This window comes from Trifolium pratense, linkage group LG4 (assembly GCF_020283565.1).
Source record: "Trifolium pratense cultivar HEN17-A07 linkage group LG4, ARS_RC_1.1, whole genome shotgun sequence".
NCBI classification, from domain to species: Eukaryota; Viridiplantae; Streptophyta; class Magnoliopsida; order Fabales; family Fabaceae; genus Trifolium; species Trifolium pratense.
Genome location: NC_060062.1, coordinates 46,851,304 through 46,873,259, shown reverse-complemented (window position 1 = coordinate 46,873,259; position 21,956 = coordinate 46,851,304). Strand labels below are relative to the sequence as shown.

Here is a 21,956-nt window from a genome sequence, read left to right as displayed (position 1 = left end):
AGCATAATATTTTAACAATATTATATAATAAATTTTTAAATATTTTATTTTAAATAAATTTTCTACCATAATACATTAACAAACTTAAATATCGAATAAAAATCAATAGATCTGTGCATATTTTTAAAATATGATTTTAAACTAGTTATATTAGAAGTAGATGTCCCGTGTATATTTTTAAAATAAATTATAATTAATTAATATATTCTTATTTATTATATTATTATTAGTAGTTGGTTCTCCTTTGAGTAAAATTACAATTATAAAAAAAAAAAAAAGAGTAAAATCACATAGAAGATAGATAGAAATTTGGAATTTTATTTAAACTAATAAGGACAAATTAATAAATTTAGTACTAAATTTTTTTTTATGTTTCTATGTTAGTATTTTATTTTCTATAGATAGAATTCGGAATTTTATTGACTAAACTTTATATAATTTTTTATTATTTCAGAATTTTTTATAATTTTTTTTTACTAAACTTCTTATAATCTTTTTTTGATTTTTTTTTTGTTTTGTTCTTATTTTTATGCATATTTTTTCTTTTATTTTGACAAAAATTTATGCATATATTATTGAGTGAAATTAGTAAATTTTTTAATAACCAACTAGTTTAAATTTTTTTTTTATATTTAAGTTTGTCACTATATTAATGTAAAAAATTTATTTAAAATTAAATATTTAAAAATTTGTTATATAATATAATATTGTTAAAATATAAGTGGAATTATTGTGTTAATTATTTTTTGTAAACTTATTTATTCAATTTTTTTGTTTCAGTGACAAATAATGGTCCCGTGTATATTTTTAATCAAAAATTATAAATTTTATTAGGAATATTTAGGATAATTTAGTAAGTTTGATACTAACTAACTTTATTATATTACTATTAATGGTTAGTAGTAAACTTTGTAGGAATATTGTTTATGTTTCATTTATAAAAAAAAATGTTTATGTTTCTTTTCTTTTTTGATGAAAAATATTGTTTATATTTCTTTTTTATTTTTTTATTTCTATATTCTTTCTATATTTTTTTATTTACTAAACTTTCAATAATTTTATTATTGTTTTTTTTTTCCTATTTTTATATATAAATTATTCTGTTTTGTTTTTATCTATAATCTGTTTTTTTCCTATTTTTAAGCATATCATCTTTCTATATTTTTTTTTAAAAAAAATTTATGTCAAAAAAAATCTTTCTAGATTTTTTTAGTGAAATTACGATGAAAGATATAAAACTTGCAACATGGTTAAAAATAATAAGAATAAATTAGTAATTTTGGTGATAATCGATTTTAATATATTGGTAATAGTTTTTTTTACCGCAATATATATAGACTCTTGCTCCCTACTTGTTGACTGTGGAAACCCTATACCCAACCATTCGGTCTTCAATTGTGTTTTGCGTGCTTGTTTTTTCAGGAACTACTCAATCGGTAGATTGACATGGTAATTTCTCAAATTCTTCTTCTTCTTCTGTCTTAGTATTATTAGTTATATGCATTACATCAATGAATTTTAATATACTGTCATGACAGACACTATTCTTGTATGAATATATACTAACCTAGTTTGTTTTCTGATTCTTGTATCAATATATTTGGCTAAAGGAAAGTGAGCAAACAAAGTATACTCACCCGGATGTGATTAATGCGGAGCCAGACAGAATTAGTTGTTTACCGGGTCATGTAATAGACCAAATTTTGTCTTCCTTACGAATTAAGGAAGTAGTAAGAACGAGTATTTTATCAAGCCAATGGAGGAACAAATGGCGCACAATGCCAAATCTTGTGTTTGATAAACATTGTGTCTCTATTGCAGCATCCCAACACCCTTCAATTTATAATATAGAATTTTTGAGAATTGTTGATCATGTACTTTTATTTCATTGTGGACCAATCATCGAGTTCGAGATCTCTGACTACGATCCTAGTCACATTAATGTGAGTCCTGATATTGATCGGTGGATTCTTTATGTGATTGAAAGGTCAATTAAAGAGCTTGTATTGGACGTTGGGCTAGATGAACACTATAAGATACCTTTGTGCTTATTCTCTTGCCAAAGTTTAGATTGTTTACAATTATTCTCTTGTTGGCTTAAACCTCCAACAACGTTTGAAGGATGGAGGAACTTGAGTGGTCTTAATTTGCATAATGTTTCTATAACTCAAGATGATCTTGAAAAATTGATATCATGCTGCCCTCTGCTTGAAAGATTGATGTTGACTGATGTTGACAACATCACCCAACTTAATATTCACGCACCAAATCTTAAGTATTTTGACATCTTGGGTAAATTTGAGGATATTAATTTTCACAACACTTTCCAAATAGATATGATACGCGTTAGTTTAAGGTCGTATTTGAACTTTAAAAACAATCAAAGTAGATTGCACGGATGCTCTAGCAATTTGCTCAAATTTTTTGATCATCTAACTCACATACAAAGTCTAAGGATTCACAATTATTTTTTGAAGGTATAGTACTCGAGCATCTTTATTAACAATAATATTTAAGTCCTCCAATCCGTACAGATTTTTATTCATATATATTTTTTAAAAAATTTAAAGTGGTTTTTTTTTTTTTTTTTTTTTTTCAGTATTTGGTTGCAGGAGTTGTGCCGGTAAAGCTTTCTACACCTTGTATCTATTTAGATGATCTTTCCTTATGCATAAACTTCAATGACTTAAAGGAAAATTCAGCTACTCTTTGCTTGCTCAGAAGCTCACCTAATCTTCGAAAATTAGAAATATTTGTGAGTACTTATTTAGAGTGTGTTTGGTTTGCTTTGTTTGCTGGTTTGTGGTTTCACCAGCACATTCTATGTTTGTTTTCATGTAGTTATTAAGCTTTAGAAGTTGCAAACCATTTTTCCTATAAATGTTTTTTTTTTCTCTTTAAATATATAAACTTTCATTTTGAGTTTTTCTAAAAAAATTCTTCAAACTTTAGTCGTCTAAATTTTCTGTTTTCAAAAAAAAAAAGAAGTTAACATATCATATTGCAAATGACTTTTTTTGAAAACATATTATTATTAAAATATAAAATACCATTAGTTTAATAATTTAACTATTTAATCGTTAATTTTTGTTAATTTTCTATAGCTTCTAAAAAAGATTAAATAGTTAAGTAATTAAACTAGTTAATTTTTTAGGTCTTATTAATGACGTCATCAAAATAAGTCATTTTGAATATACTACATGAAATTTTGAAAGAAAAGCGAAGGACTAAATTGAAAACTGACTGACAGAAGTTCATAGAAATATTTTAGAGAGACCAAAAATAAAATTTACTATATTTAGAGGGACTAAAAACATAATTAACCCTTATATTAAATTACTAATTGAGTTTATTATTTTTAATAAAGAACTCGAAATTGAATTCTATGACTATTAGAAGTGGGTTAATATTGTTAATAGAAGTTATGAACTAGTTGAATTTAGATAAGTTATGAACTAGTGTATTCCATTCTTTATCACTCAATACAATATTACCTTCAGAATTTTAGTATACTCTATATCTCTCTTATATGCACACTATTTTTTCCCCTTTGAATTGATCAATGAATTTGTCACAATGCATGTAGGCACGGGTTGAGGAACAGACTGTCGTTTTGACACCAACATCGTATTGTTGGGAAGATATCTTTTTGAGGCATGCCATGCCCATCCAAGTGCGACATATGACGATAGATGGCATCTCCGGTACAAAATCGGAATTAGATTTCATCAAATTTCTACTTCTATATTCTCCCGTGCTAGAAAAGATGATTGTGAAGCCTGTTGGAAACGTCACACTGGAGTTGACGAGAGCACTAGTTCAGTTCAAAAGAGCATCGGGAGATGTTGAAGTTATTTGGAAAAACTCTTCATGATTTTTACTCTTGGGAAGGATAATTGATGCTGGTGATTACTGGTCTTTCAAGTTTAATACAAGTTTTAAAATAGTTTATAATATGGTTATGATTAGTAGGTAATCAAAAATTTTATGGTTCTAACATATGAAGGATTTACATGCAGTAATCCTTGATATTTCCCAGCATGAACGTCCACACACAAACACATTTGAGGAGTCAATGCTATTTTGCAGCAGAAAAATGAAACAACTTCGAAATAAATTTTTCCTGCATTATTTCAGTTTTTATTCATCTTGTTGGGTCACAGGGGTAGTCGGGAATCGTCCCCACTGAATTTAGAGTAATGATACAAGTGAGTTGGACACCACATCTCAACTCAAAACCTTAGGTTTATGGGTTCTCTCACCCGGGTGCTCAAATGCAAACCAATTCAATTAAAAACCGCAAATCAATCCAAAAAAACCAAAATCCGCAAAAAACCGAATAATTTTGGATGTATTTTGATGCTCTTTTGTAAAAACTGATGGATCGAATTTTGGATTGATTTATCGAAACCGAACCAAACCGCATACATAAATTTTAATACTTTTTTTTATTAGTATGGTATATTACATTAACCTATTATTTGTTGGTTTTTATTCTCTGTTGACTAATTGGTTTAACTTATACTCATTGAGCCATTTTATTCATTAAACTTCTAGATAGAAAGAGGGAAGAGAGAAAAACACGAAAATCAATAAATGAGTTTATGATATGTGCATCACATTCGGGTGTGTTTGTCTATAATGTTGGAAAATTTAGAAGTCAGAAGTACAAAACAGAAAAGATATAACACAGATTGGAGGTTTGTTGTGCCGTGAAAAATCACTGTCTTGAAAGCAAAATTCGGTAGACCTTGATGCAATCTAGTTTGCCGACTGCTCCCCAAGGTTAACACAACGAGCCTATGGACATGTGCACTCGTGGCCTCAGGCTATGGAAATCACAGAATAATTGCCCAAAATTTTAGAAGTAGAAAACAAGAAAAGAATTGAAAAATCAAGAGATGTTTTGTTCTTTTTGCATGACTATGTCGGTCCTCTTTTAATAGCAAAACAATGAAAAAACATCTTTTTCTTTTCCTGTCAACTGATCATTATCATTAGCTACACATTTAACAATTTGACGGTTAGAAAATTGCTAATAAAGTGGAGGTTATGCTATTTGGTTTATAGCTAATCAAGAGCATTAAAATGAAATATTTGTTAAAAGGAATAACAATCAAAACTGATTAAAATCAGTTAGGAAATTCGGGAATAAAGAAAAAGAATATTTTTTAACGATGTGGGACATCACAATGCAACAATTGTGGCTTCAGTTTGTCTTTATCCAACATATAAAACCAACAAAAAAAATTCAGAACGAAAATACTTGCCTAATGCATTCACACAATCCGTATTTTACAAAAATTTAAAACTGCATTGAAATCTAAACATCTAATCTTAATCTAACGCAAACTTTACATCAAATGGTTCAAAAACTTTACAATAATCCTGTATTGTTCTACAGGATTATTCTTCAGGGTCGATATTCTGACAACAAATCATAGCTCGCCAAAGATGAGTTAAAAGTGCTTGTAGCGAAGATATTTTGTTTTAACTACAAATCATAAGCCTTCCGATTGGGAAAACTCTGCATAATGAGTTTTACTCTTGGAGGGAGAAATTGATGCCAATTATTCTTAGTCTTTCAAAAATACTTTTATCGGGTGGTTATGATTGGTAGGTAATCAAAATTTTATGGTTCTAAAACGACGGATTTATATGCAGAAATACAATGGATATATTTTTAATATATTTCCCATTGAACTTTCTGTTTAATATCTTTGACAGCCAAAAGATGTAAAACAGAACACACAAACAGAGTTGAGGAGTCAATGCACATTTTCAGTTTTTAGATTCATCCTCTCTTCGCGATTTTGTAAAAAGTTCGATTAAAAATCAAAAGGAATTTGATCTAACATTAGAGGGTGATCTCTTACGGTGTTAAGTGTTGAATATGTAGTTTGTGACTTTGTGTTGTTGGGAATTTGTTTGAAGTCCCACATTGCTTAGGTTCCCGAGATGTGAAGTGTATAAATATGTGAGGGCAACCTCACCCTTTGAGCTAGCTTTTGGGGTTGAGATCCAAGCATATTTAACATGGTATCAGAGCCAGGTTAAGCACTGCAATGTGGTCATTTGACCCAGGACCACGCTAGGCGTGAGGGTGGGTGTTGAATATGTAATTTGTGTTGTTGGAATTTGTTTGAAGTCCCACATTGCTGGTGGGTGTTGAATATGTAGTTTGTGTTGTTGGAATTTGTTTGAAGTCCCACATTGCTTAGGTTCCCGAGATGTGAAGTGTATAAATATGTGAGGACAATCTCACCCTTTGAGCTAGCTTTTGGGGTTGAGATCCAAGCATAGGTTCCCGAGATGTGAAGTGTATAAATATGTGAGGACAATCTCACCCTTTGAGCTAGCTTTTGGGGTTGAGATCCAAGCATATTTAACATTAAGAACTATATCAATCTCATGTAAAAGGCAAAGTAATTGAGAACATAATCTTAGTCCTCGCGTCTTAATTATTTTTTATGTGCCTGAATTTTATTTTTATTTTTAACAAAACAAACTTAATTCATATTATTAAATAATAAATGTTCAATACATAAGGGAATAATCTCAAATCTATGGAAATTAGCCCAAACATTGGCCGCCCTAGAAAGAGTGTGAGCAACCAAATTCGTTTGCCTCCTAACAAACATAACCTCAAAGTTTACAGAAGAAGATGACATAAGAAGAATAATGTCGTTAACAATTAAACTAAATTCCGAATTGCCCCATCTGCTCGAATGGATGGCGTCAACCAACAACTTTGAGCCACTTTCAAATTAGACTCGCTCAAATCCACGATGGATGGCCTCTTTCATAGCATGTAATTGTGTCAATGCTTCGCCTTCCACGATAGAATAAAAAGGCTGCTGCCATTGAGTCAAGCCAGCCGCAAAATGCCCATAGGTATCACGAAAGCAAAGACCTATAGAAGTAACGCCGAACCCAGCTACAAACGCAGCATCAACATTACACTTTATCCATCCCACTCCTGGTTTCTCCCACTGAACCGGCCTAGGATCCTCAACAGGAACAGTGTTATGACGCTGCAATTGGTGGACAGTAAACCACTCATTCCAGACGACGAACGCCATGCTTCCAACTTGGCTTGGGGACTGAATATTGTCATTCCAGATCTTGTCGTTTCGATTATGTCAAATGCACCAAAATAACGATGCAACTCGTCCTATCATTGCACTGTCCTCGTTACTGCAGCCATGGATCATACATAACACGAATTATGTCGCCACTACCAATCCACCACCTACACCCACGTAAAAGAATTTGTCTAGCCTTCCAAATACTACGCCACACAAAACTAGGATTATAACCCAAAGATGCTTCAAGTAGCGATGAGCGTGGGAAATACCTTGCTTTAATTAGTTTAGCCGCCAACGAGTTCGGATTTTGAATGATGTTCCATGCTTGTTTTGCCACCATAGCCATATTGAACGCTTCGAAATTACGAAAGCCTAAACCACCCTTCGCCTTAGGGCATGCAAGTCTGTCCCAAGCTAACCAGTGGATCCCTTTACTGTTGTTACCTCCACCTCCCCACCAAAAGGCATTCAACATTTTCTCGATATCGTCAATGAGTGAGGAAGGAAGGATAAACATACTCATAACATATGATGGGATGGCTTGAAGCACAAATTGTATCATAACCTCCTTACGAGCCTTTGACAATGCTCTTCCCCTCCAAGAATTCATTTTCTTCCAGTTACGATCCTTGATGTAAGAGAACATTTCTTTCTTTGAGTCAACCAACAACTTTGAGTCACTTTCAAATTGGACTCGCTCAAATCCACGATGGATGGCCTCTTTCATAGCATGTAATTGTGTCAATGCTTCGCCTTCCACGATAGAATAAAAAGGCTGCTGCCATTGAGTCAAGCCAGCCACAAAATGCCCATTGGTATCACGAAAGCAAAGACCTATAGAAGTAACGCCGAACTCAGCTACAAACGCAGCATCAACATTACACTTTATCCATCTCACTCCTGGTTTCTCCCACCGAACCGGCCTAGGATCCTCAACAGGAACAGTGTTATGACGCTGCAGTTGGTGGACAGTAAACCACTCATTCCAGACGACGAACGCCATGCTTCCAACTTGGCTCGGGGACTGAATATTGTCATTCCAGATCTTGTCGTTTCGATTATGTCAAATGCACCAAAATAACGATGCAACTCGTCCTATCATTGCACTGTCCTCGTTACTGCAGCCATGGATCATACATAACACGGATTATGTCGCCACTACCAATCCACCACCTACACCCACGTAAAAGAATTTGTCTAGCCTTCCAAATACTACGCCACACAAAACTAGGATTATAACCCAAAGATGCTTCAAGTAGCGATGAGCGTGGGAAATACCTTGCTTTAATTAGTTTAGCCGCCAATGAGTTCGGATTTTGAATGATGTTCCATGCTTGTTTTGCCACCATAGCCATATTGAACGCTTCAAAATTACGAAAGCCTAAACCACCCTTCGCCTTAGGGCATGCAAGTCTGTCCCAAGCTAACTAGTGGATCCCTTTATTGTTGTTACCTCCACCTCCCCACCAAAAGGCATTCAACATTTTCTCGATATCGTCAATGAGTGAGGAAGGAAGGATAAACATACTCATAACATATGATGGGATGGCTTGAAGCACAAATTGTATCATAACCTCCTTACCAGCCTTTGACAATGCTCTTCCCCTCGAAGAATTCATTTTCTTCCAGATACGATCCTTGATGTAAGAGAATATTTCTTTCTTTGAGTCAACCAACAACTTTGAGTCACTTTCAAATTGGACTCGCTCAAATCCACGATGGATGGCCTCTTTCATAGCATGTAATTGTGTCAATGCTTCGCCTTCCACGATAGAATAAAAAGGCTGCTGCCATTGAGTCAAGCCAGCCACAAAATGCCCATTTGTATCACGAAAGCAAAGACCTATAGAAGTAACGCCGAACCCAGCTACAAACGCATCATCAACATTACACTTTATCCATCCCACTCCTGGTTTCTCCCACCGAACCGGCCTAGGATCCTCAACAGGAACAGTGTTATGACGCTGCAGTTGGTGGACAGTAAATCACTCATTCCATACGACGAACGCCATGCTTCCAACTTGGCTCGGGGACTGAATATTGTCATTCCAGATCTTGTTGTTTCGATTATGTCAAATGCACCAAAATAACGATGCAACTCGTCCTATCATTGCACTGTCCTCGTTACTGCAGCCATGGATCATACATAACACGGATTATGTCGCCACTACCAATCCACCACCTACACCCACGTAAAAGAATTTGTCTAGCCTTCCAAATACTACGCCACACAAAACTAGGATTATAACCCAAAGATGCTTCAAGTAGCGATGAGCGTGGGAAATACCTTGCTTTAATTAGTTTAGCCGCCAACGAGTTCGGATTTTGAATGATGTTCCATGCTTGTTTTGCCACCATAGCCATATTGAACGCTTCAAAATTACGAAAGCCTAAACCACCCTTCGCCTTAGGGCATGCAAGTCTGTCCCAAGCTAACCAGTGGATCCCTTTATTGTTGTTACCTCCACCTCCCCACCAAAAGGCATTCAACATTTTCTCGATATCGTCAATGAGTGAGGAAGGAAGGATAAACATACTCATAACATATGATGGGATGGCTTGAAGCACAAATTGTATCATAACCTCCTTACCAGCCTTTGACAATGCTCTTCCCCTCCAAGAATTCATTTTCTTCCAGATACGATCCTTGATGTAAGAGAATATTTCTTTCTTAGGGAGTACTCCCTCCGTCCCATATTATAAGAAAAAAAATCATTTTTTCTTTTCCCAAATTATAAGCAAAAAAAACTAACTTTTATCATTTTCAATGTTTATTTTTACTTATTCTCATAAAATAATTTACTCTCTCTCTTCTTTTCCCCATAATCAATAAGACAATAACCAATAATTTTTTTTTTACATCTTTCAATAAAACTTATTTCAAAGAAAATACAAAATGTCATACTTCAAATTATCACATTTTACTTTTCTTAATAAGTGTGAAATTATTATTTTTTACTTATATTATGGGACAGAAGGAGTATAATTTATAATGAACAAAATATCGAACAAAGTTAATAGAGAGAAGAGGCCATTATATAGTAAACCGAGAATCGAACCGTGTCCTTCAAATTGTAAAGAGAAGACATGTAGACGTCATATTAAATTAAACTGGTGAAAGATCGTCACTTGTAAATTTGCTATTTGAGGCAAATAATTATAATTATAATATAGATTTATCAGACATATATGTATTTATAAAAAAACCAAAACATTAAATTTAAGTGGTTAATGGTTCTTCCTAGGAAGAATTGTCCGGAACAATTCGAGTTTGATTTCTATTAGAAATAATTTTTGATCAACTTTTTCTTACCTCCTAGCTGAACTCTTTCTCCTAAAGATAAAAATAAAAATAAAAGTGAAAAATAATAAATAAATAAATAAATACTAGTACCGGAAGAAATTTGTGAAATTTGTTTACTGCATATATATAGACTCTCGAGTTAGCGTTCGCTTCGTGTTGACTGTGTGAACCCTAATCCTTTCGATTCTCATCATCAATTGCTTTTATTTGTCTTTTGCTACTTTCTCTCATGCATGGTACGTAAAGGACACGGTAACTAGAAAGGTACTTTCTCTCATCAATTGATTTTTCAGGAACAACTCAATCGGAATCGGTAGCTTCACATGGTAATTTCTCAAAGTCTTCTTCTTCTTCTGTCTATTATTATATGCATTCCATCAATGAATTTCAATTTAATGCTATCACACAACATTATATTTGTCCCCATTCGAAAATTATGACACACTTGTTGAGAAATTGGGGAAAGTTTCGGGAGAAACAATTAGATGGTTTAGTATTGCAAGAGAGTCTCTACCCAAAATCTTAAGCATTTATTGTAGTCACATCTCTTATAAATTCAACATTCTTTTTATTTATTGTAGTCAAGATACTTAATATGTGTTTGGTTCTACGGTGGACAGAATTGATTTTGACATAATTGATTTTGACATAATTGAGTTGGACAAAATTGATTTTGAAAGAATTGATTTTGATATAAGTGAGTTGAACAAAAAATTTGAGTGTAAAAATCAATTCTACAATCAGAAGCTACACATCTAGAATCAAACAAGCCAGAATCAATTCTACACGTCTAGAATCAATTCTGACAGAATCAATGACAGCTCTAGAATTGAAAACAAACGTACACTTTTTTTTTTATATATACTAACTAGTTTGTTTTTTTATTGTTGCATTAATATATCTATCTCAAAGTAAGAAAAACAAAACAAAAAAAGTCTACTCTCATTGATGCGGAGCCGGACAGACTTAGTTGCTTATCAAGTCATGTAATAGATCAAATTTTATCCTTCTTGAATGTAGAATAGGCCAGGCCAACCTATTTTTTTTAATTAGAGCAAATTAAGGCTTTTTATAATTCTATTTAGTTAAATAGGTCAGACTGCAGACCATTAAAATAGTCTTTTAAAATATCATGTTAAATATCAAAAGAACATTGATTTATTAGTTCATAAGTATTTTTAAAAATAAATATAATTATTTATTTAAATATGTTCATGTGAAATATGCTTTTAAACAGGTTAACAGGTCACATTAGGCTTTCAAAAGACTAGACTCTGACCTAAAAGATAAAGCTATGATAGGTCACAAGTCAGGTTTAGACCTTCGATTTTTTGGCAGGCCAAACTCAAACTTGACAAAGCCTAGTTCGCTCGACCTAGCCTATTCTCACCTCTAAAAACAGGGAAAACTAGTGTTTTATCAAGCAAATGGAGGAACAAATGGTACACAATACCAAATACCAAATGGTACAAAAGCAAAAACACCAAATACCATCACCTGCGCCCATCTTACTCTAACTTGAAATCAAAGCACAAATACAAGCACTAAATGATCACTTAGTGAGGGATTATTTCTGCCAATATATCAAGGTTTTCTTGTAGTGCCTAGACCTTCTCCTCCTACTACCTTCGGCTTCTCTTTCCCCGCCCTCTCCTTCTCTCTCATCGTGTTTTCCACTTTAAGAAGTCCCAAAGGGTCCCTTTAGACTATTAGTAATGCATAAAATAAGATATCATAAACTATTTGTCAAATTACACTCACCTCCCTTGGATTCAACCAAAACATCATAAACACCCCTTCTAATTGCCAGAAATTCACTCACCTCCCTTCCTAACCCCTTCAATTGTGATTAGTGAAAACAACTAAACTTGTATCTGCTTCCTAACCCCCTCTCATTGAAACAGTTTGTGGACCCCTTCGTCTTCCTTGCTCATATATACCGAAACAACTAATGTTATTCTGAAATAATTTGGTTGAGCAGCATCAAAGTATTATGTGCACCAGATCTGATATAAATTTTTTTTTTTTTTAGATGAAGTGGTAATCGACTGAAATTAAACCCACATATAATTCTTTTTTGGGAGTATATTGGCACGAAATAACATGTTTAAATATAAAACTGCAAAAAAAAAAAAACAGTGAAAAATAAAAAATAGGATATTAGTACCGAAGTTTTTTTTTTTTTTACCGCATATCTCAAACCTTGACTCTGGAGTTGGTGTTCCCTTCGTGTTGACTGTGAACCCTAACCCTTTTGATTCCCACCTAGTTCTTCAATTTATTTCCGTGCTTTTCAAGGAACTACTCAATCGGTAGCTTGACATGGTAATTTCTCAAATTATTATTCTTCTTCTGTCTTAGTGTTATATGCATTCCATCAATGAATTTCAATATATACTGCTATCATACAACATTATATTTGTGTCCGTTCGAAATTATGACATACTTGCTGGGAAATTCGAGGGAGCTCGAGAGAAATAATTATTAGGTCAATGCTCCAAGATTACAAGAGATGAAGATGTCACATCTCCAACAAAACTTTAAAACATTAGGTTAATGAACCACATCTCTTATATATCTAACACTTTTTTCATTTATTATAATCGATGTGAGACTTAACCACTCATACTTAAACCTTAACACCACTATAACAAGACTAAATTACTGTACCATGCTATTATTCTTGTATACCTAAATAGATATACTACATGTATTCTAACTAGTTTGTTTTTAATTTGATTCTTGCATGAATATATCTAGGTGAGAATAAACAAACAACAGACGTCTACTCTCATTGATGCGGAGCCGGACAGAATTAGTTGCTTACCGGGTCATGTAATAGACCAAATTCTTTCTTCCTTGCCAATCAGGGAAGCAGGAAGAACGAGTGTTTTATCAAGCCAATGGAGGAACAAATGGCACACAATGCCAAATCTTGTGTTTGATAAACATTGTGTCTCTATTGCAGCATCCCAAGACCCTTCAATTTTCAATATAGAGTTGTTGAGAATTGTTGATCATGTACTTTTACTCCATTCTGGGCCAATCACCAAGTTTGAGATCTCTAACTACAAGCATAGTCACATTAATTTTAGTCCTGATATTAACCGGTGGATTCTTTATCTGATCGGAAGATCCATTAAAGAGCTTGTATTGGACGTTTTGCTAGATGAACACTATAAGATACCTTGGTGCTTATTCTCTTGTCAAAGCTTACAGCGTTTACAATTAAATTCGTGTTTGCTTAAACCTCCAACAACGTTCGAAGGCTGGAGGAACTTGAAATATCTTCGTCTGGATTACGTTACTATAACTCAAGATGCTCTTGAAAAATTGATATCCGACTGCCCTCTACTTCAAAGTTTGGTTTTGTTGGATATTGACGTCACTGAGATTAATATTCACGCACCAAATCTCAAGCATTTTGACATTAATGGCAAATTCGAGGATATTAGCTTTGACAAAACTTTCCAATTAGTTACGGTATACGTTGATTTAAGTTTGTATTCGAACTCAAAAAACAATCAAAGTAGATTGCAACGATGCTCTAGCTATTTGCTCAAATTTTTCTATCATCAACGTCGCATACAAACTCTAGGGATTCACAATTATTCTTTAAAGGTATGATGCTCGAGCATCTTATTAATGTTGAATTTGACTGTAGGACTGACTCACCTTATATTTTTAAGTATTAAAAACATTCTATTCATATTTTGATTTAAAGCCATAGTTCTTTTTCAGTATTTGGCCGCAGGATATGTGCCGATAAAGCTTCCTACACCTTGTATCTATTTAGATGATCTTTTCTTATGCATAAACTTCAATGACTTGAAGGAAATTTCAGCTGCTCTTTGCTTGCTTAGAAGCTCCCCTAATCTTCGAAAATTAGAAATATCTGTGAGTACTCATTATTAAGGTTTAGAAGTTGCAAAGCATTTTTTGCTATTAATATTTATTAGTTTTTACAAAAACTTAATTATGTTATACTCAAAAATTGAATTCTTTAAGTATTAGTTGTGTGTTAATATTGCTGATATAGAAGTTATGAATCAGTTGGAATTTAGATAGAATTAGTTACATAACTTACATTGTCACTAGATTCTTATAAAATAAGAGACCAGTGTATTCCTTTCTCTCTTATGAATACTATATTTTATCCTTTGATCAATGAATTTGTCTCAATTGCATGTAGGCACGGATTGAGGAGCAGACTGTCCTTTTAACATCAACATCCTATTGTTGGGAAGATATCTTTTCGAGGAAAGCCATGCCCATCAAAGTGCGACATATGATGATAGATGGCATCTCTGGTACAAAATCGGAATTAGATTTTATCAAATTTCTACTTCTATATTCTCCTGTGCTCGAAAAGATGATTGTGAAGACTAGTGGAAATGTCACACCTGAGTTGATAAAAGCACTAATTCAGTTCAAAAGAGGATCGGTTGAAGCTGAAGTTATCTGGGATGACTCTGCATAATGATTTTTACTCTTGGGAGGGAGAATTAATGCCAATTATTTTTAGTCTTTCAAAAATGGGGAGTGATTCAAGTTTAATATGTACATGCATGTTTCAAAATACTTTTATCAGATGGTTATGATTAGTAGGTAATCAAAATTTATATGGTTCTAACGCATGAAGGATTTATATGCAGTAATTGTTGAGGATACAGTGGAAGTATTTTTTATGCGCATCTTTTATTGTGGGTTCGGTTCCTATTTTTATGCGTAAATTTGTTTTAACTAAAAATTACTGTATTATTTTTATTTTTTGTTCCTATTTTTATGTGAGGTGAAATTACAATTAAAGGTTAGGGTTTTAGTAGTAGTTCTTTTTTTATATATTGTTAGTGGATAATTATAACATACAAATAGATATAGATTTACCAGGCATTTATGTATTTATTTATTATAAAACAAAGAGTGAAAAATAAAAAATAGGATAATAAATACTAGTACTGGAAGAAATTTTGTTTACCGGATATATAGACTCTTGAGTTGGTGTTCCCTTCGTGTTGACTGTGAACCCTAACCCTTTTGATTCCCAACTAGCTCTTCAATTGTTTTTTGCCGTGTTTTTCAAGGAACTACTCAATCGGTAGCTTGACATGGTAATTTCTCAACTTCTTCTACTGTCTATTATTATATATGCATTCCATCGATGGATTTCATACTGCTATCATACAACATTATATTTGTGCCCATTCGAAATTATGACATGTTGGGAAATCCGGGGGAGCTCGAGAGAAACAATTAGGTCAATACTCCAATATTACAAGAGATGAAGACGTCACATCTCCACCCACAATTTTAAGAAATTAGGTTAATGGGTCACGTCTCTTATATATCTAGTACTTTTTTCATTTATTATAGTCGATGTGAGACTTAATTACTCATATTTAAAACTCAACACTATTGTAACAAAACTAAATTACTATGCCATGCTATTATTCGTGTATACCTAAGTAGATAGTCAATATACAGTATACTAACTAGTTTGTTTTTTGATTCTTGCATGAATGTATCTGTCTCAAGGTAAGAAAAAAAGAAAACAAAAAAAGTCTACTCGCATTGATGCGGGGCCGGACAGAATTAGTTGCTTATCAGATCATGTAACAGACCAAATTCTGTCTTTCTTGCCGATTGAAGAAGCAGTGTGAACAAGCGTTTTAACAAGCAAATGGAGGAACAAATGGTGCACAATACCAAATCTTGTGTTTGATCCACATTACATCTCCGAAGACCCTTCAGTTGTTGATCATGTACTTTTACTTCATTCTGGGAAAATTCAGACGTTCAAGATCTCTGACCGCAATCCTTATCCCGTTAATGCGAGTCTTAAGACTGATATTGATCGATGGATTCTTCATCTAATCAAAATTTCTATTAAAGAGCTAGAAATGGAAGTAGTTTTCGTGGATGAACGTTATAAGATACCTCGGTGCTTATTCACTTGTCAAAGTTTAGATCGTTTACAGTTATATTCGTGTTGGCTTAAACTTCCAACAACGTTTGAAGGCTTGGGGAACTTGACAACTCTTGATTTGGATCATGTTACTATAACTCAAGATGATCTTGAAAAATTGATATCTGGATGCCCTCTACTTCAAACTTTGGTATTGATGGATATTGACAACGTGACCCAGATTAATGTCCACGCACCAAATCTCAAGGTTTTTGACGTGTTGGGCAAATTCGAAGATATTAGCTTTAACAACACTTTCCAAACACTACAAGAAAATAATAAAATAGCGACAGGCAATTTGTGTCATTTATTACTGAACCGTCGCCGCTTTTTCTACCCCGACGGTTATTGCGGCCCTTCTTTATACCGCCTTCACTGTTTGTATATCCCCGACGGTTTTAGTGTAACGCAGTGGCGGTTGCGTTCTGCCTATCGTCGCTTCCCCTTTTCCCTCTTATCTCTTTAATCAGATTACATCTTGTTCCCAATTTCGATTCACTCTTCCTCTTATTTTGATTCCCTCCCTCCCACTTTCAAGCTTTCCCCCTTCTCTTCCAATTCAGAACCCTAAATTATTCCCTCTCCCAATTATAATTTCACTCCTCTCTCGTGTTCCCTATTATGATGGATATTCTCTCTCCTCATCGCAGGTTTCACTTCTCTCTCTCTCTTCCTCTGTGTGTATCTCGCAATTTCTTGGTTCTTTTCTTGTTAACTTTTTGATACTTTGGCTACGATGATTTTGGATTTTGAGTTTTTGTGTTCAATTTCTGTATTCTTCATTTTAGGGTTTTATTTATGGGTTTTCTGATTTAGGGTTTTGAGTTTGGTTTTTTATTTCAATGGTATTGAGGAGTGATTTCCAGAAATATTGTCTATAAGAGGTGTAGTAATCGTACAAAGAGAAGGAAGCTTAAGAGCATAGTTAACATTAATCTTAATTCCAATAATAGAATCAAAGTTTCATAGAATATGACAAACAAATAGGGTCTTTGTTTATGTCAAATGATCAGTGCTATTAGTCTTATGTATTTCAGGGACTTAGGTTGTATTGTGATACCAGATTTTTGCTTTATGGGCCACAGGTTGTGGTAAACCACAGATTGCCGAAACTGTTACCAATGAGGCGGGAGCTAATTTCATTTATATTAAGGTCCTCTGAATATTCTATCCTTTTCTCATTAGTTTTGGCTTATAGAAAGTTGCTTTTTCTCAAGTGATGAATTAAGAGTTGATGATGCATTTGTTTCTCGACTCTACTATTTCGGTTTTGATCTGTGCTGACTGTTTTAATACTTTCATAGCTGCAAGGGCTGTCTGAATGATAATGTGTTGAGAGATGATATTTTCTGGTTTTGGGGTTGTAAGCTTTTTGTTTTTTGGGGATTGTTCTGCATAATTGCAGTAGTATTACTATTAAGATTGAGCTATTTGTTTATTAAGTTTTAATTTTATTTTTTAAAATTTTGTTGGCTGCAAGGAGAGGAAAATGATTTTTGTTTTCATAGTTTTTGACAATGTTAGTGATGCAAAGAGTAAAGGATCAATGACTAGTACTAATGTTGTAGTGGCCATTTTGGTTTTTGTGTTAGTTGTGTGTTTTGTTTTGCAGATCTAATTGTGGGTTTGTGTTATTGAGAGATAGGTGTATTGTAGTTGGAGTAAAGAGGTCTATGATGCTTCCATTCAAATGGGTTCGGCCATGAAAAGCCGTGGTGTCAATCATGTGAGTTGTGGCATATATATATGGAGCCAAGCCAATTGTCCTGAATGAATCATTGCAATGGAGGTATAATACTTTGTATGTAATTGTATAATCATTCTTGTTGAAACTAATTGTCTTTTTTAACTGTTGTAATAAGACTACACTTGAATCAGTTTTGCTATTTTGTAGGCTTGCAATAGCTATGTTGTAACACATGTTCAATTACACGACACTCTTGGTATGTCTTTTCTTCCTTCACAACCTTGTTTGGCTTAAAATCTTAATTAAGCACTTATCATATAAGTGCTTACGTATAATATAGTTTATAATTAAAGATAAATAAAGTTAAATTGTGTTCATATATAAGCTATGAAATTCTTTCATAAGCTATGTTGAAGAGTTTATATAAATAAGGAGAAACTACTATATGTGAGTCAACTGCTATTGCTTATGAGATCTTTGAGAAGGAAAAAAAGGGAATGAATCAGAATAGACAGAAAGAAGAAAAAAAAGACAAAGAGAGCTGGAAATAGTCTTATAAGTTTTTATATAGCTGTTGAGATCTAAAGTGTCACATATAGTTTTTTGGGTACTTCTATCTGCGTTTTTATATTAAAATTTGATATATTTTAATGCATGTTTTTTCTTTCATTCCAAAATTGGGTTTGCAGCCAGGAATTACTGAGGCACTTTTGGTCTTCCTATCCAGTAACAACACAAAGCCTTGTTAATAAGGTGAATATTGAATGTGATTGCAAGAAGATCTTTCAATGCTGATTGTTATGCATGACCTCCTATCTAATACTACACCACCAACATTTCATATCATGTGTCTGATACCAACATTTCATTTGATATATATTTTTTTCTTACTAGCAATATGCCATTGGTGGCCACATGCATCATATTTCCAGTATATATATTGCAGATAGTTTGAAAAAGTTTCATTGAGAAACTTTATGAATTGCATTTTATTCTATCTTAAACCTTTGTTCACTTGACAATAAAATGCAGGCCAGAAGACTGAAAGATGCCATATCACAAATAGATACCAAACTTGAGGTATGTATTTAGTAGAAGCCTCTACTAGTATTCATCAGTTGAATAAAGTTTGTTTTATTCTGTCATTATATGGACACTATCATTAGTTTTATTGGTAGTAACTACTAAAGTGTTCCTATTTTTATTTGCTTAATCCTAGGAAATAAAGGTATCTGCACAGTCAGACCTGCGGCACCAGGTTTCCCTTGTTGTCCATCCAAAGCACCAGGTGAGCTCCACATAATTCATTTGACCATGTTTATTGCATCTTATAGAGGATTAAAAGTAAATGACATATTTTGGTGTGCAGGCTTTGGAAGCTGCCTTGGTACATTACGGTGCTGACGATAAGAAAAGAAATGCTAAAGGGCCAAAGCCAAATGATTATGTTTAGGAGAATGGTATGTCTATGTGCACTTCCAGCATCATGCCATAACAATTTAGGAATTTATATTCCATAAATTTTGCTGTGACCTCAACAGTATGCCTATTTATCTCTATATTGTGATGAAATGAATTATTATTATTTTTTAAGAAGAAATGAATTATTATTAGAGTTAGTGAGCCATGCATTTACTCAATAGTTAGCTTTGTAGAAATTACTTGTTTACATCCTAAGTCCTAACTGCAAGATATTATAGAATTTATCTAACTTCACTTTTACCATGACTTGATTTTCAAGCTTTAGAACACAATTTCTGAGAGTATTGACTGTTTTTTGTTTGTAAGCAAAGAGAGCATTGACCGTAATTCTTGTTGTTCTTATGTTCCAAAAGGCTATTAATTCTTTGAGGTTGATGCTTATGTATCTTGTAGTAGTTATGCTAGTGTTTCCCAGTAGTGATCTATCTTCAGCAAAACCACTTGTTGCATGAGTCACAATTTATGTTTAAAAAAAAGTTTATTGAATTAGTTAGTAATAGGAAAGTAGGAAAGTAAGACTCGAGTGAGATATGAGTAAAATACCAAATATATATAAATAAAAGAAAAAAAAGGAAAAAGAATTGAGTAAATAAATACCCAATTTATTGTTGGGTTTTTTTTTTAAAACATTTTTAAACTTTGCGGCGGTTTGAAACCGCCGCTATTATTTCAATATTATTTTTTAAAAAATTTCAGTAAAACCCGCCGCGAAACATACAGAACCGCAGCTAAATAACGTACTGACGGTTATTCCAACGGTTGCTATAACCGCCGCTGAATGACCTAGCGACGCCGAAAACTGCGACGCTTGGGAAACCGCCGTAAACACAGATAGGGGCAGTTCAAAACCGCCGCCGCTTTCCAAAGTTAACTGCCTCTGCTCTTCCTTTTTCTTGTAGTGAAAGTAGATTGCAAGGATGCTCTAGCAATTTGCTCAAATTTTTCGATCATGAACATCACATACAAACTCTAGGGATTCACGATTATTCTTTAAAGGTATGATGCTTATTAATGTTAAATTTGACTGTAGGAGTTACTCACCTAATATTTAAAGCCATTGTTCTTTTTCAGTATTTGGCTGCAGGAGTTGTGCCGATAATGCTTCCTACACCTTGGATCTATTTAAATGATCTTTTCTTATGCATAAACTTCAATGACTTGAAGGAAATTTCAGCTGCTCTTTGCTTGCTTCGAAGCTCCCCTAATCTTCGAAAATTAAAAATATCTGTGAGTACTCATTTAGTTTGATTTGATTTGACTTGGCTTGCTTTGCTTGCTAGTTTGTGACTGCACTTGTTTGTTGCACATTGTATTTTTGTTTTCATGTAGTTATTAAGCTATAGAAGTTGCAAAGCATTTTTTGTTATTTATATTTGTCTAGTGTTTATGAAAAAACTTAATTATGTTATACTCAAAATTGAATTCTATAAGTATTAGATGTGAGTTAATATTGCTGATAGAAGTTAGTTACATTATCAGTAGATTCTTATAAAATACATTATCTTATCCACACTATCTTTTATCCTTTTATCAATGAATTTTTCACAATTGCATCTAGGCACGGATAGAGGAGGAGACTGACCTATTGACACCAACATGCTATCCTTGGGAAGATATCTTCTCGAGTCCACCCATGCCCATCCAAGTGCGACATGTGACTATAGGCGGCATCTCTGGTACCACATCGGAATTAGATTTTATCAAATTTTTACTTCTACATTCTCCTGTTTTAGAAAAGATGATTGTGAATCCTATTGGAGACATCACCCCGGAGTTGACGAGAGCACTAATTCGGTTCAAACGAGCGTCGGGAGAAGCTGAAGTTATTTGGGAAGGCTCTTCATAATGATTTTTACTCTTGGGAGGGAGAATTGATGCCAATTATTCTTGGTCTTTCAAAAAAGGGGAATGATTCAAGTTTAATATGGGCAAGTGTCAAAATGAAACAATTAAATTGTTTGAGATACAGTGGAAGTATTTTTAATATATTTCACAGCAGAAAAATGAAACAACTAAATTTTTTCCCTGCATTTTCAGTTTTCAATGCATTATTTAAATTTCCGAAGTGGTTAATTGACTGACAATTAACAAGCCGACTCTTATCTAAGGAACATTTCCAAAGGCCTATAAATAAACATGGGTCCCCAGTTACACTTGCGCATCCCTTGACATTCCCAATTTATCGCTATGTAGGATGCAAGTGTGTAAATAGCAAAAATCAGGAAAATAAGGGTTTGCATTCTAGGATGCAAACTGCGAAATGAGTTTGCATCCTAAGGTGCGAACCTTAAAAAAAATCAATTTTTTGTCTTCATCCTTCTTTCATCTTCCGTGAAACAATTTTGAATGAAACACGGTTTGCAAGTTAAAGTAACAATTGTAGCCTTATCGGCTATTGTAGCCTTGATACATGTCTATTGTAAGTATAAA

At 33.5% G+C, this 21,956-nt stretch overlaps 2 protein-coding genes and 1 pseudogene across 3 annotated transcripts; all 3 read left to right on the top strand.

Moving 5' to 3' along the window:
- The first annotated feature begins 1,531 nt into the window (after window positions 1-1,531).
- Window positions 1,532-15,093, top strand: LOC123922777 (F-box/FBD/LRR-repeat protein At1g13570-like). The gene is made up of 6 exons (XM_045975466.1): window positions 1,532-1,549; window positions 1,611-2,477; window positions 2,600-2,755; window positions 13,153-14,013; window positions 14,134-14,289; window positions 14,585-15,093. Exons 1-6 carry the CDS (start codon window positions 1,532-1,534, stop codon window positions 14,870-14,872), a joined length of 2,346 nt encoding a protein of 781 aa, XP_045831422.1. The 3' UTR covers window positions 14,873-15,093.
- An 818-nt stretch (window positions 15,094-15,911) lies between these two features.
- On the top strand, window positions 15,912-21,372 carry LOC123922776 (annotated as a pseudogene).
- Window positions 18,307-19,907, top strand: LOC123919587 (general transcription and DNA repair factor IIH subunit TFB1-1-like). 2 transcript variants are annotated; one of them, XM_045971538.1, is made up of 4 exons: window positions 18,307-18,797; window positions 19,077-19,124; window positions 19,285-19,332; window positions 19,414-19,907. In XM_045971538.1, exons 1-4 carry the CDS (start codon window positions 18,699-18,701, stop codon window positions 19,495-19,497), a joined length of 279 nt encoding a protein of 92 aa, XP_045827494.1. In that variant the 5' UTR covers window positions 18,307-18,698; the 3' UTR covers window positions 19,498-19,907. The 2 variants fall into 2 exon arrangements, with proteins under 2 accessions (XP_045827494.1, XP_045827493.1); XM_045971537.1 differs by having other exon boundaries at window positions 19,264-19,332; window positions 19,414-19,662.
- Window positions 21,373-21,956: the final 584 nt, after the last annotated feature.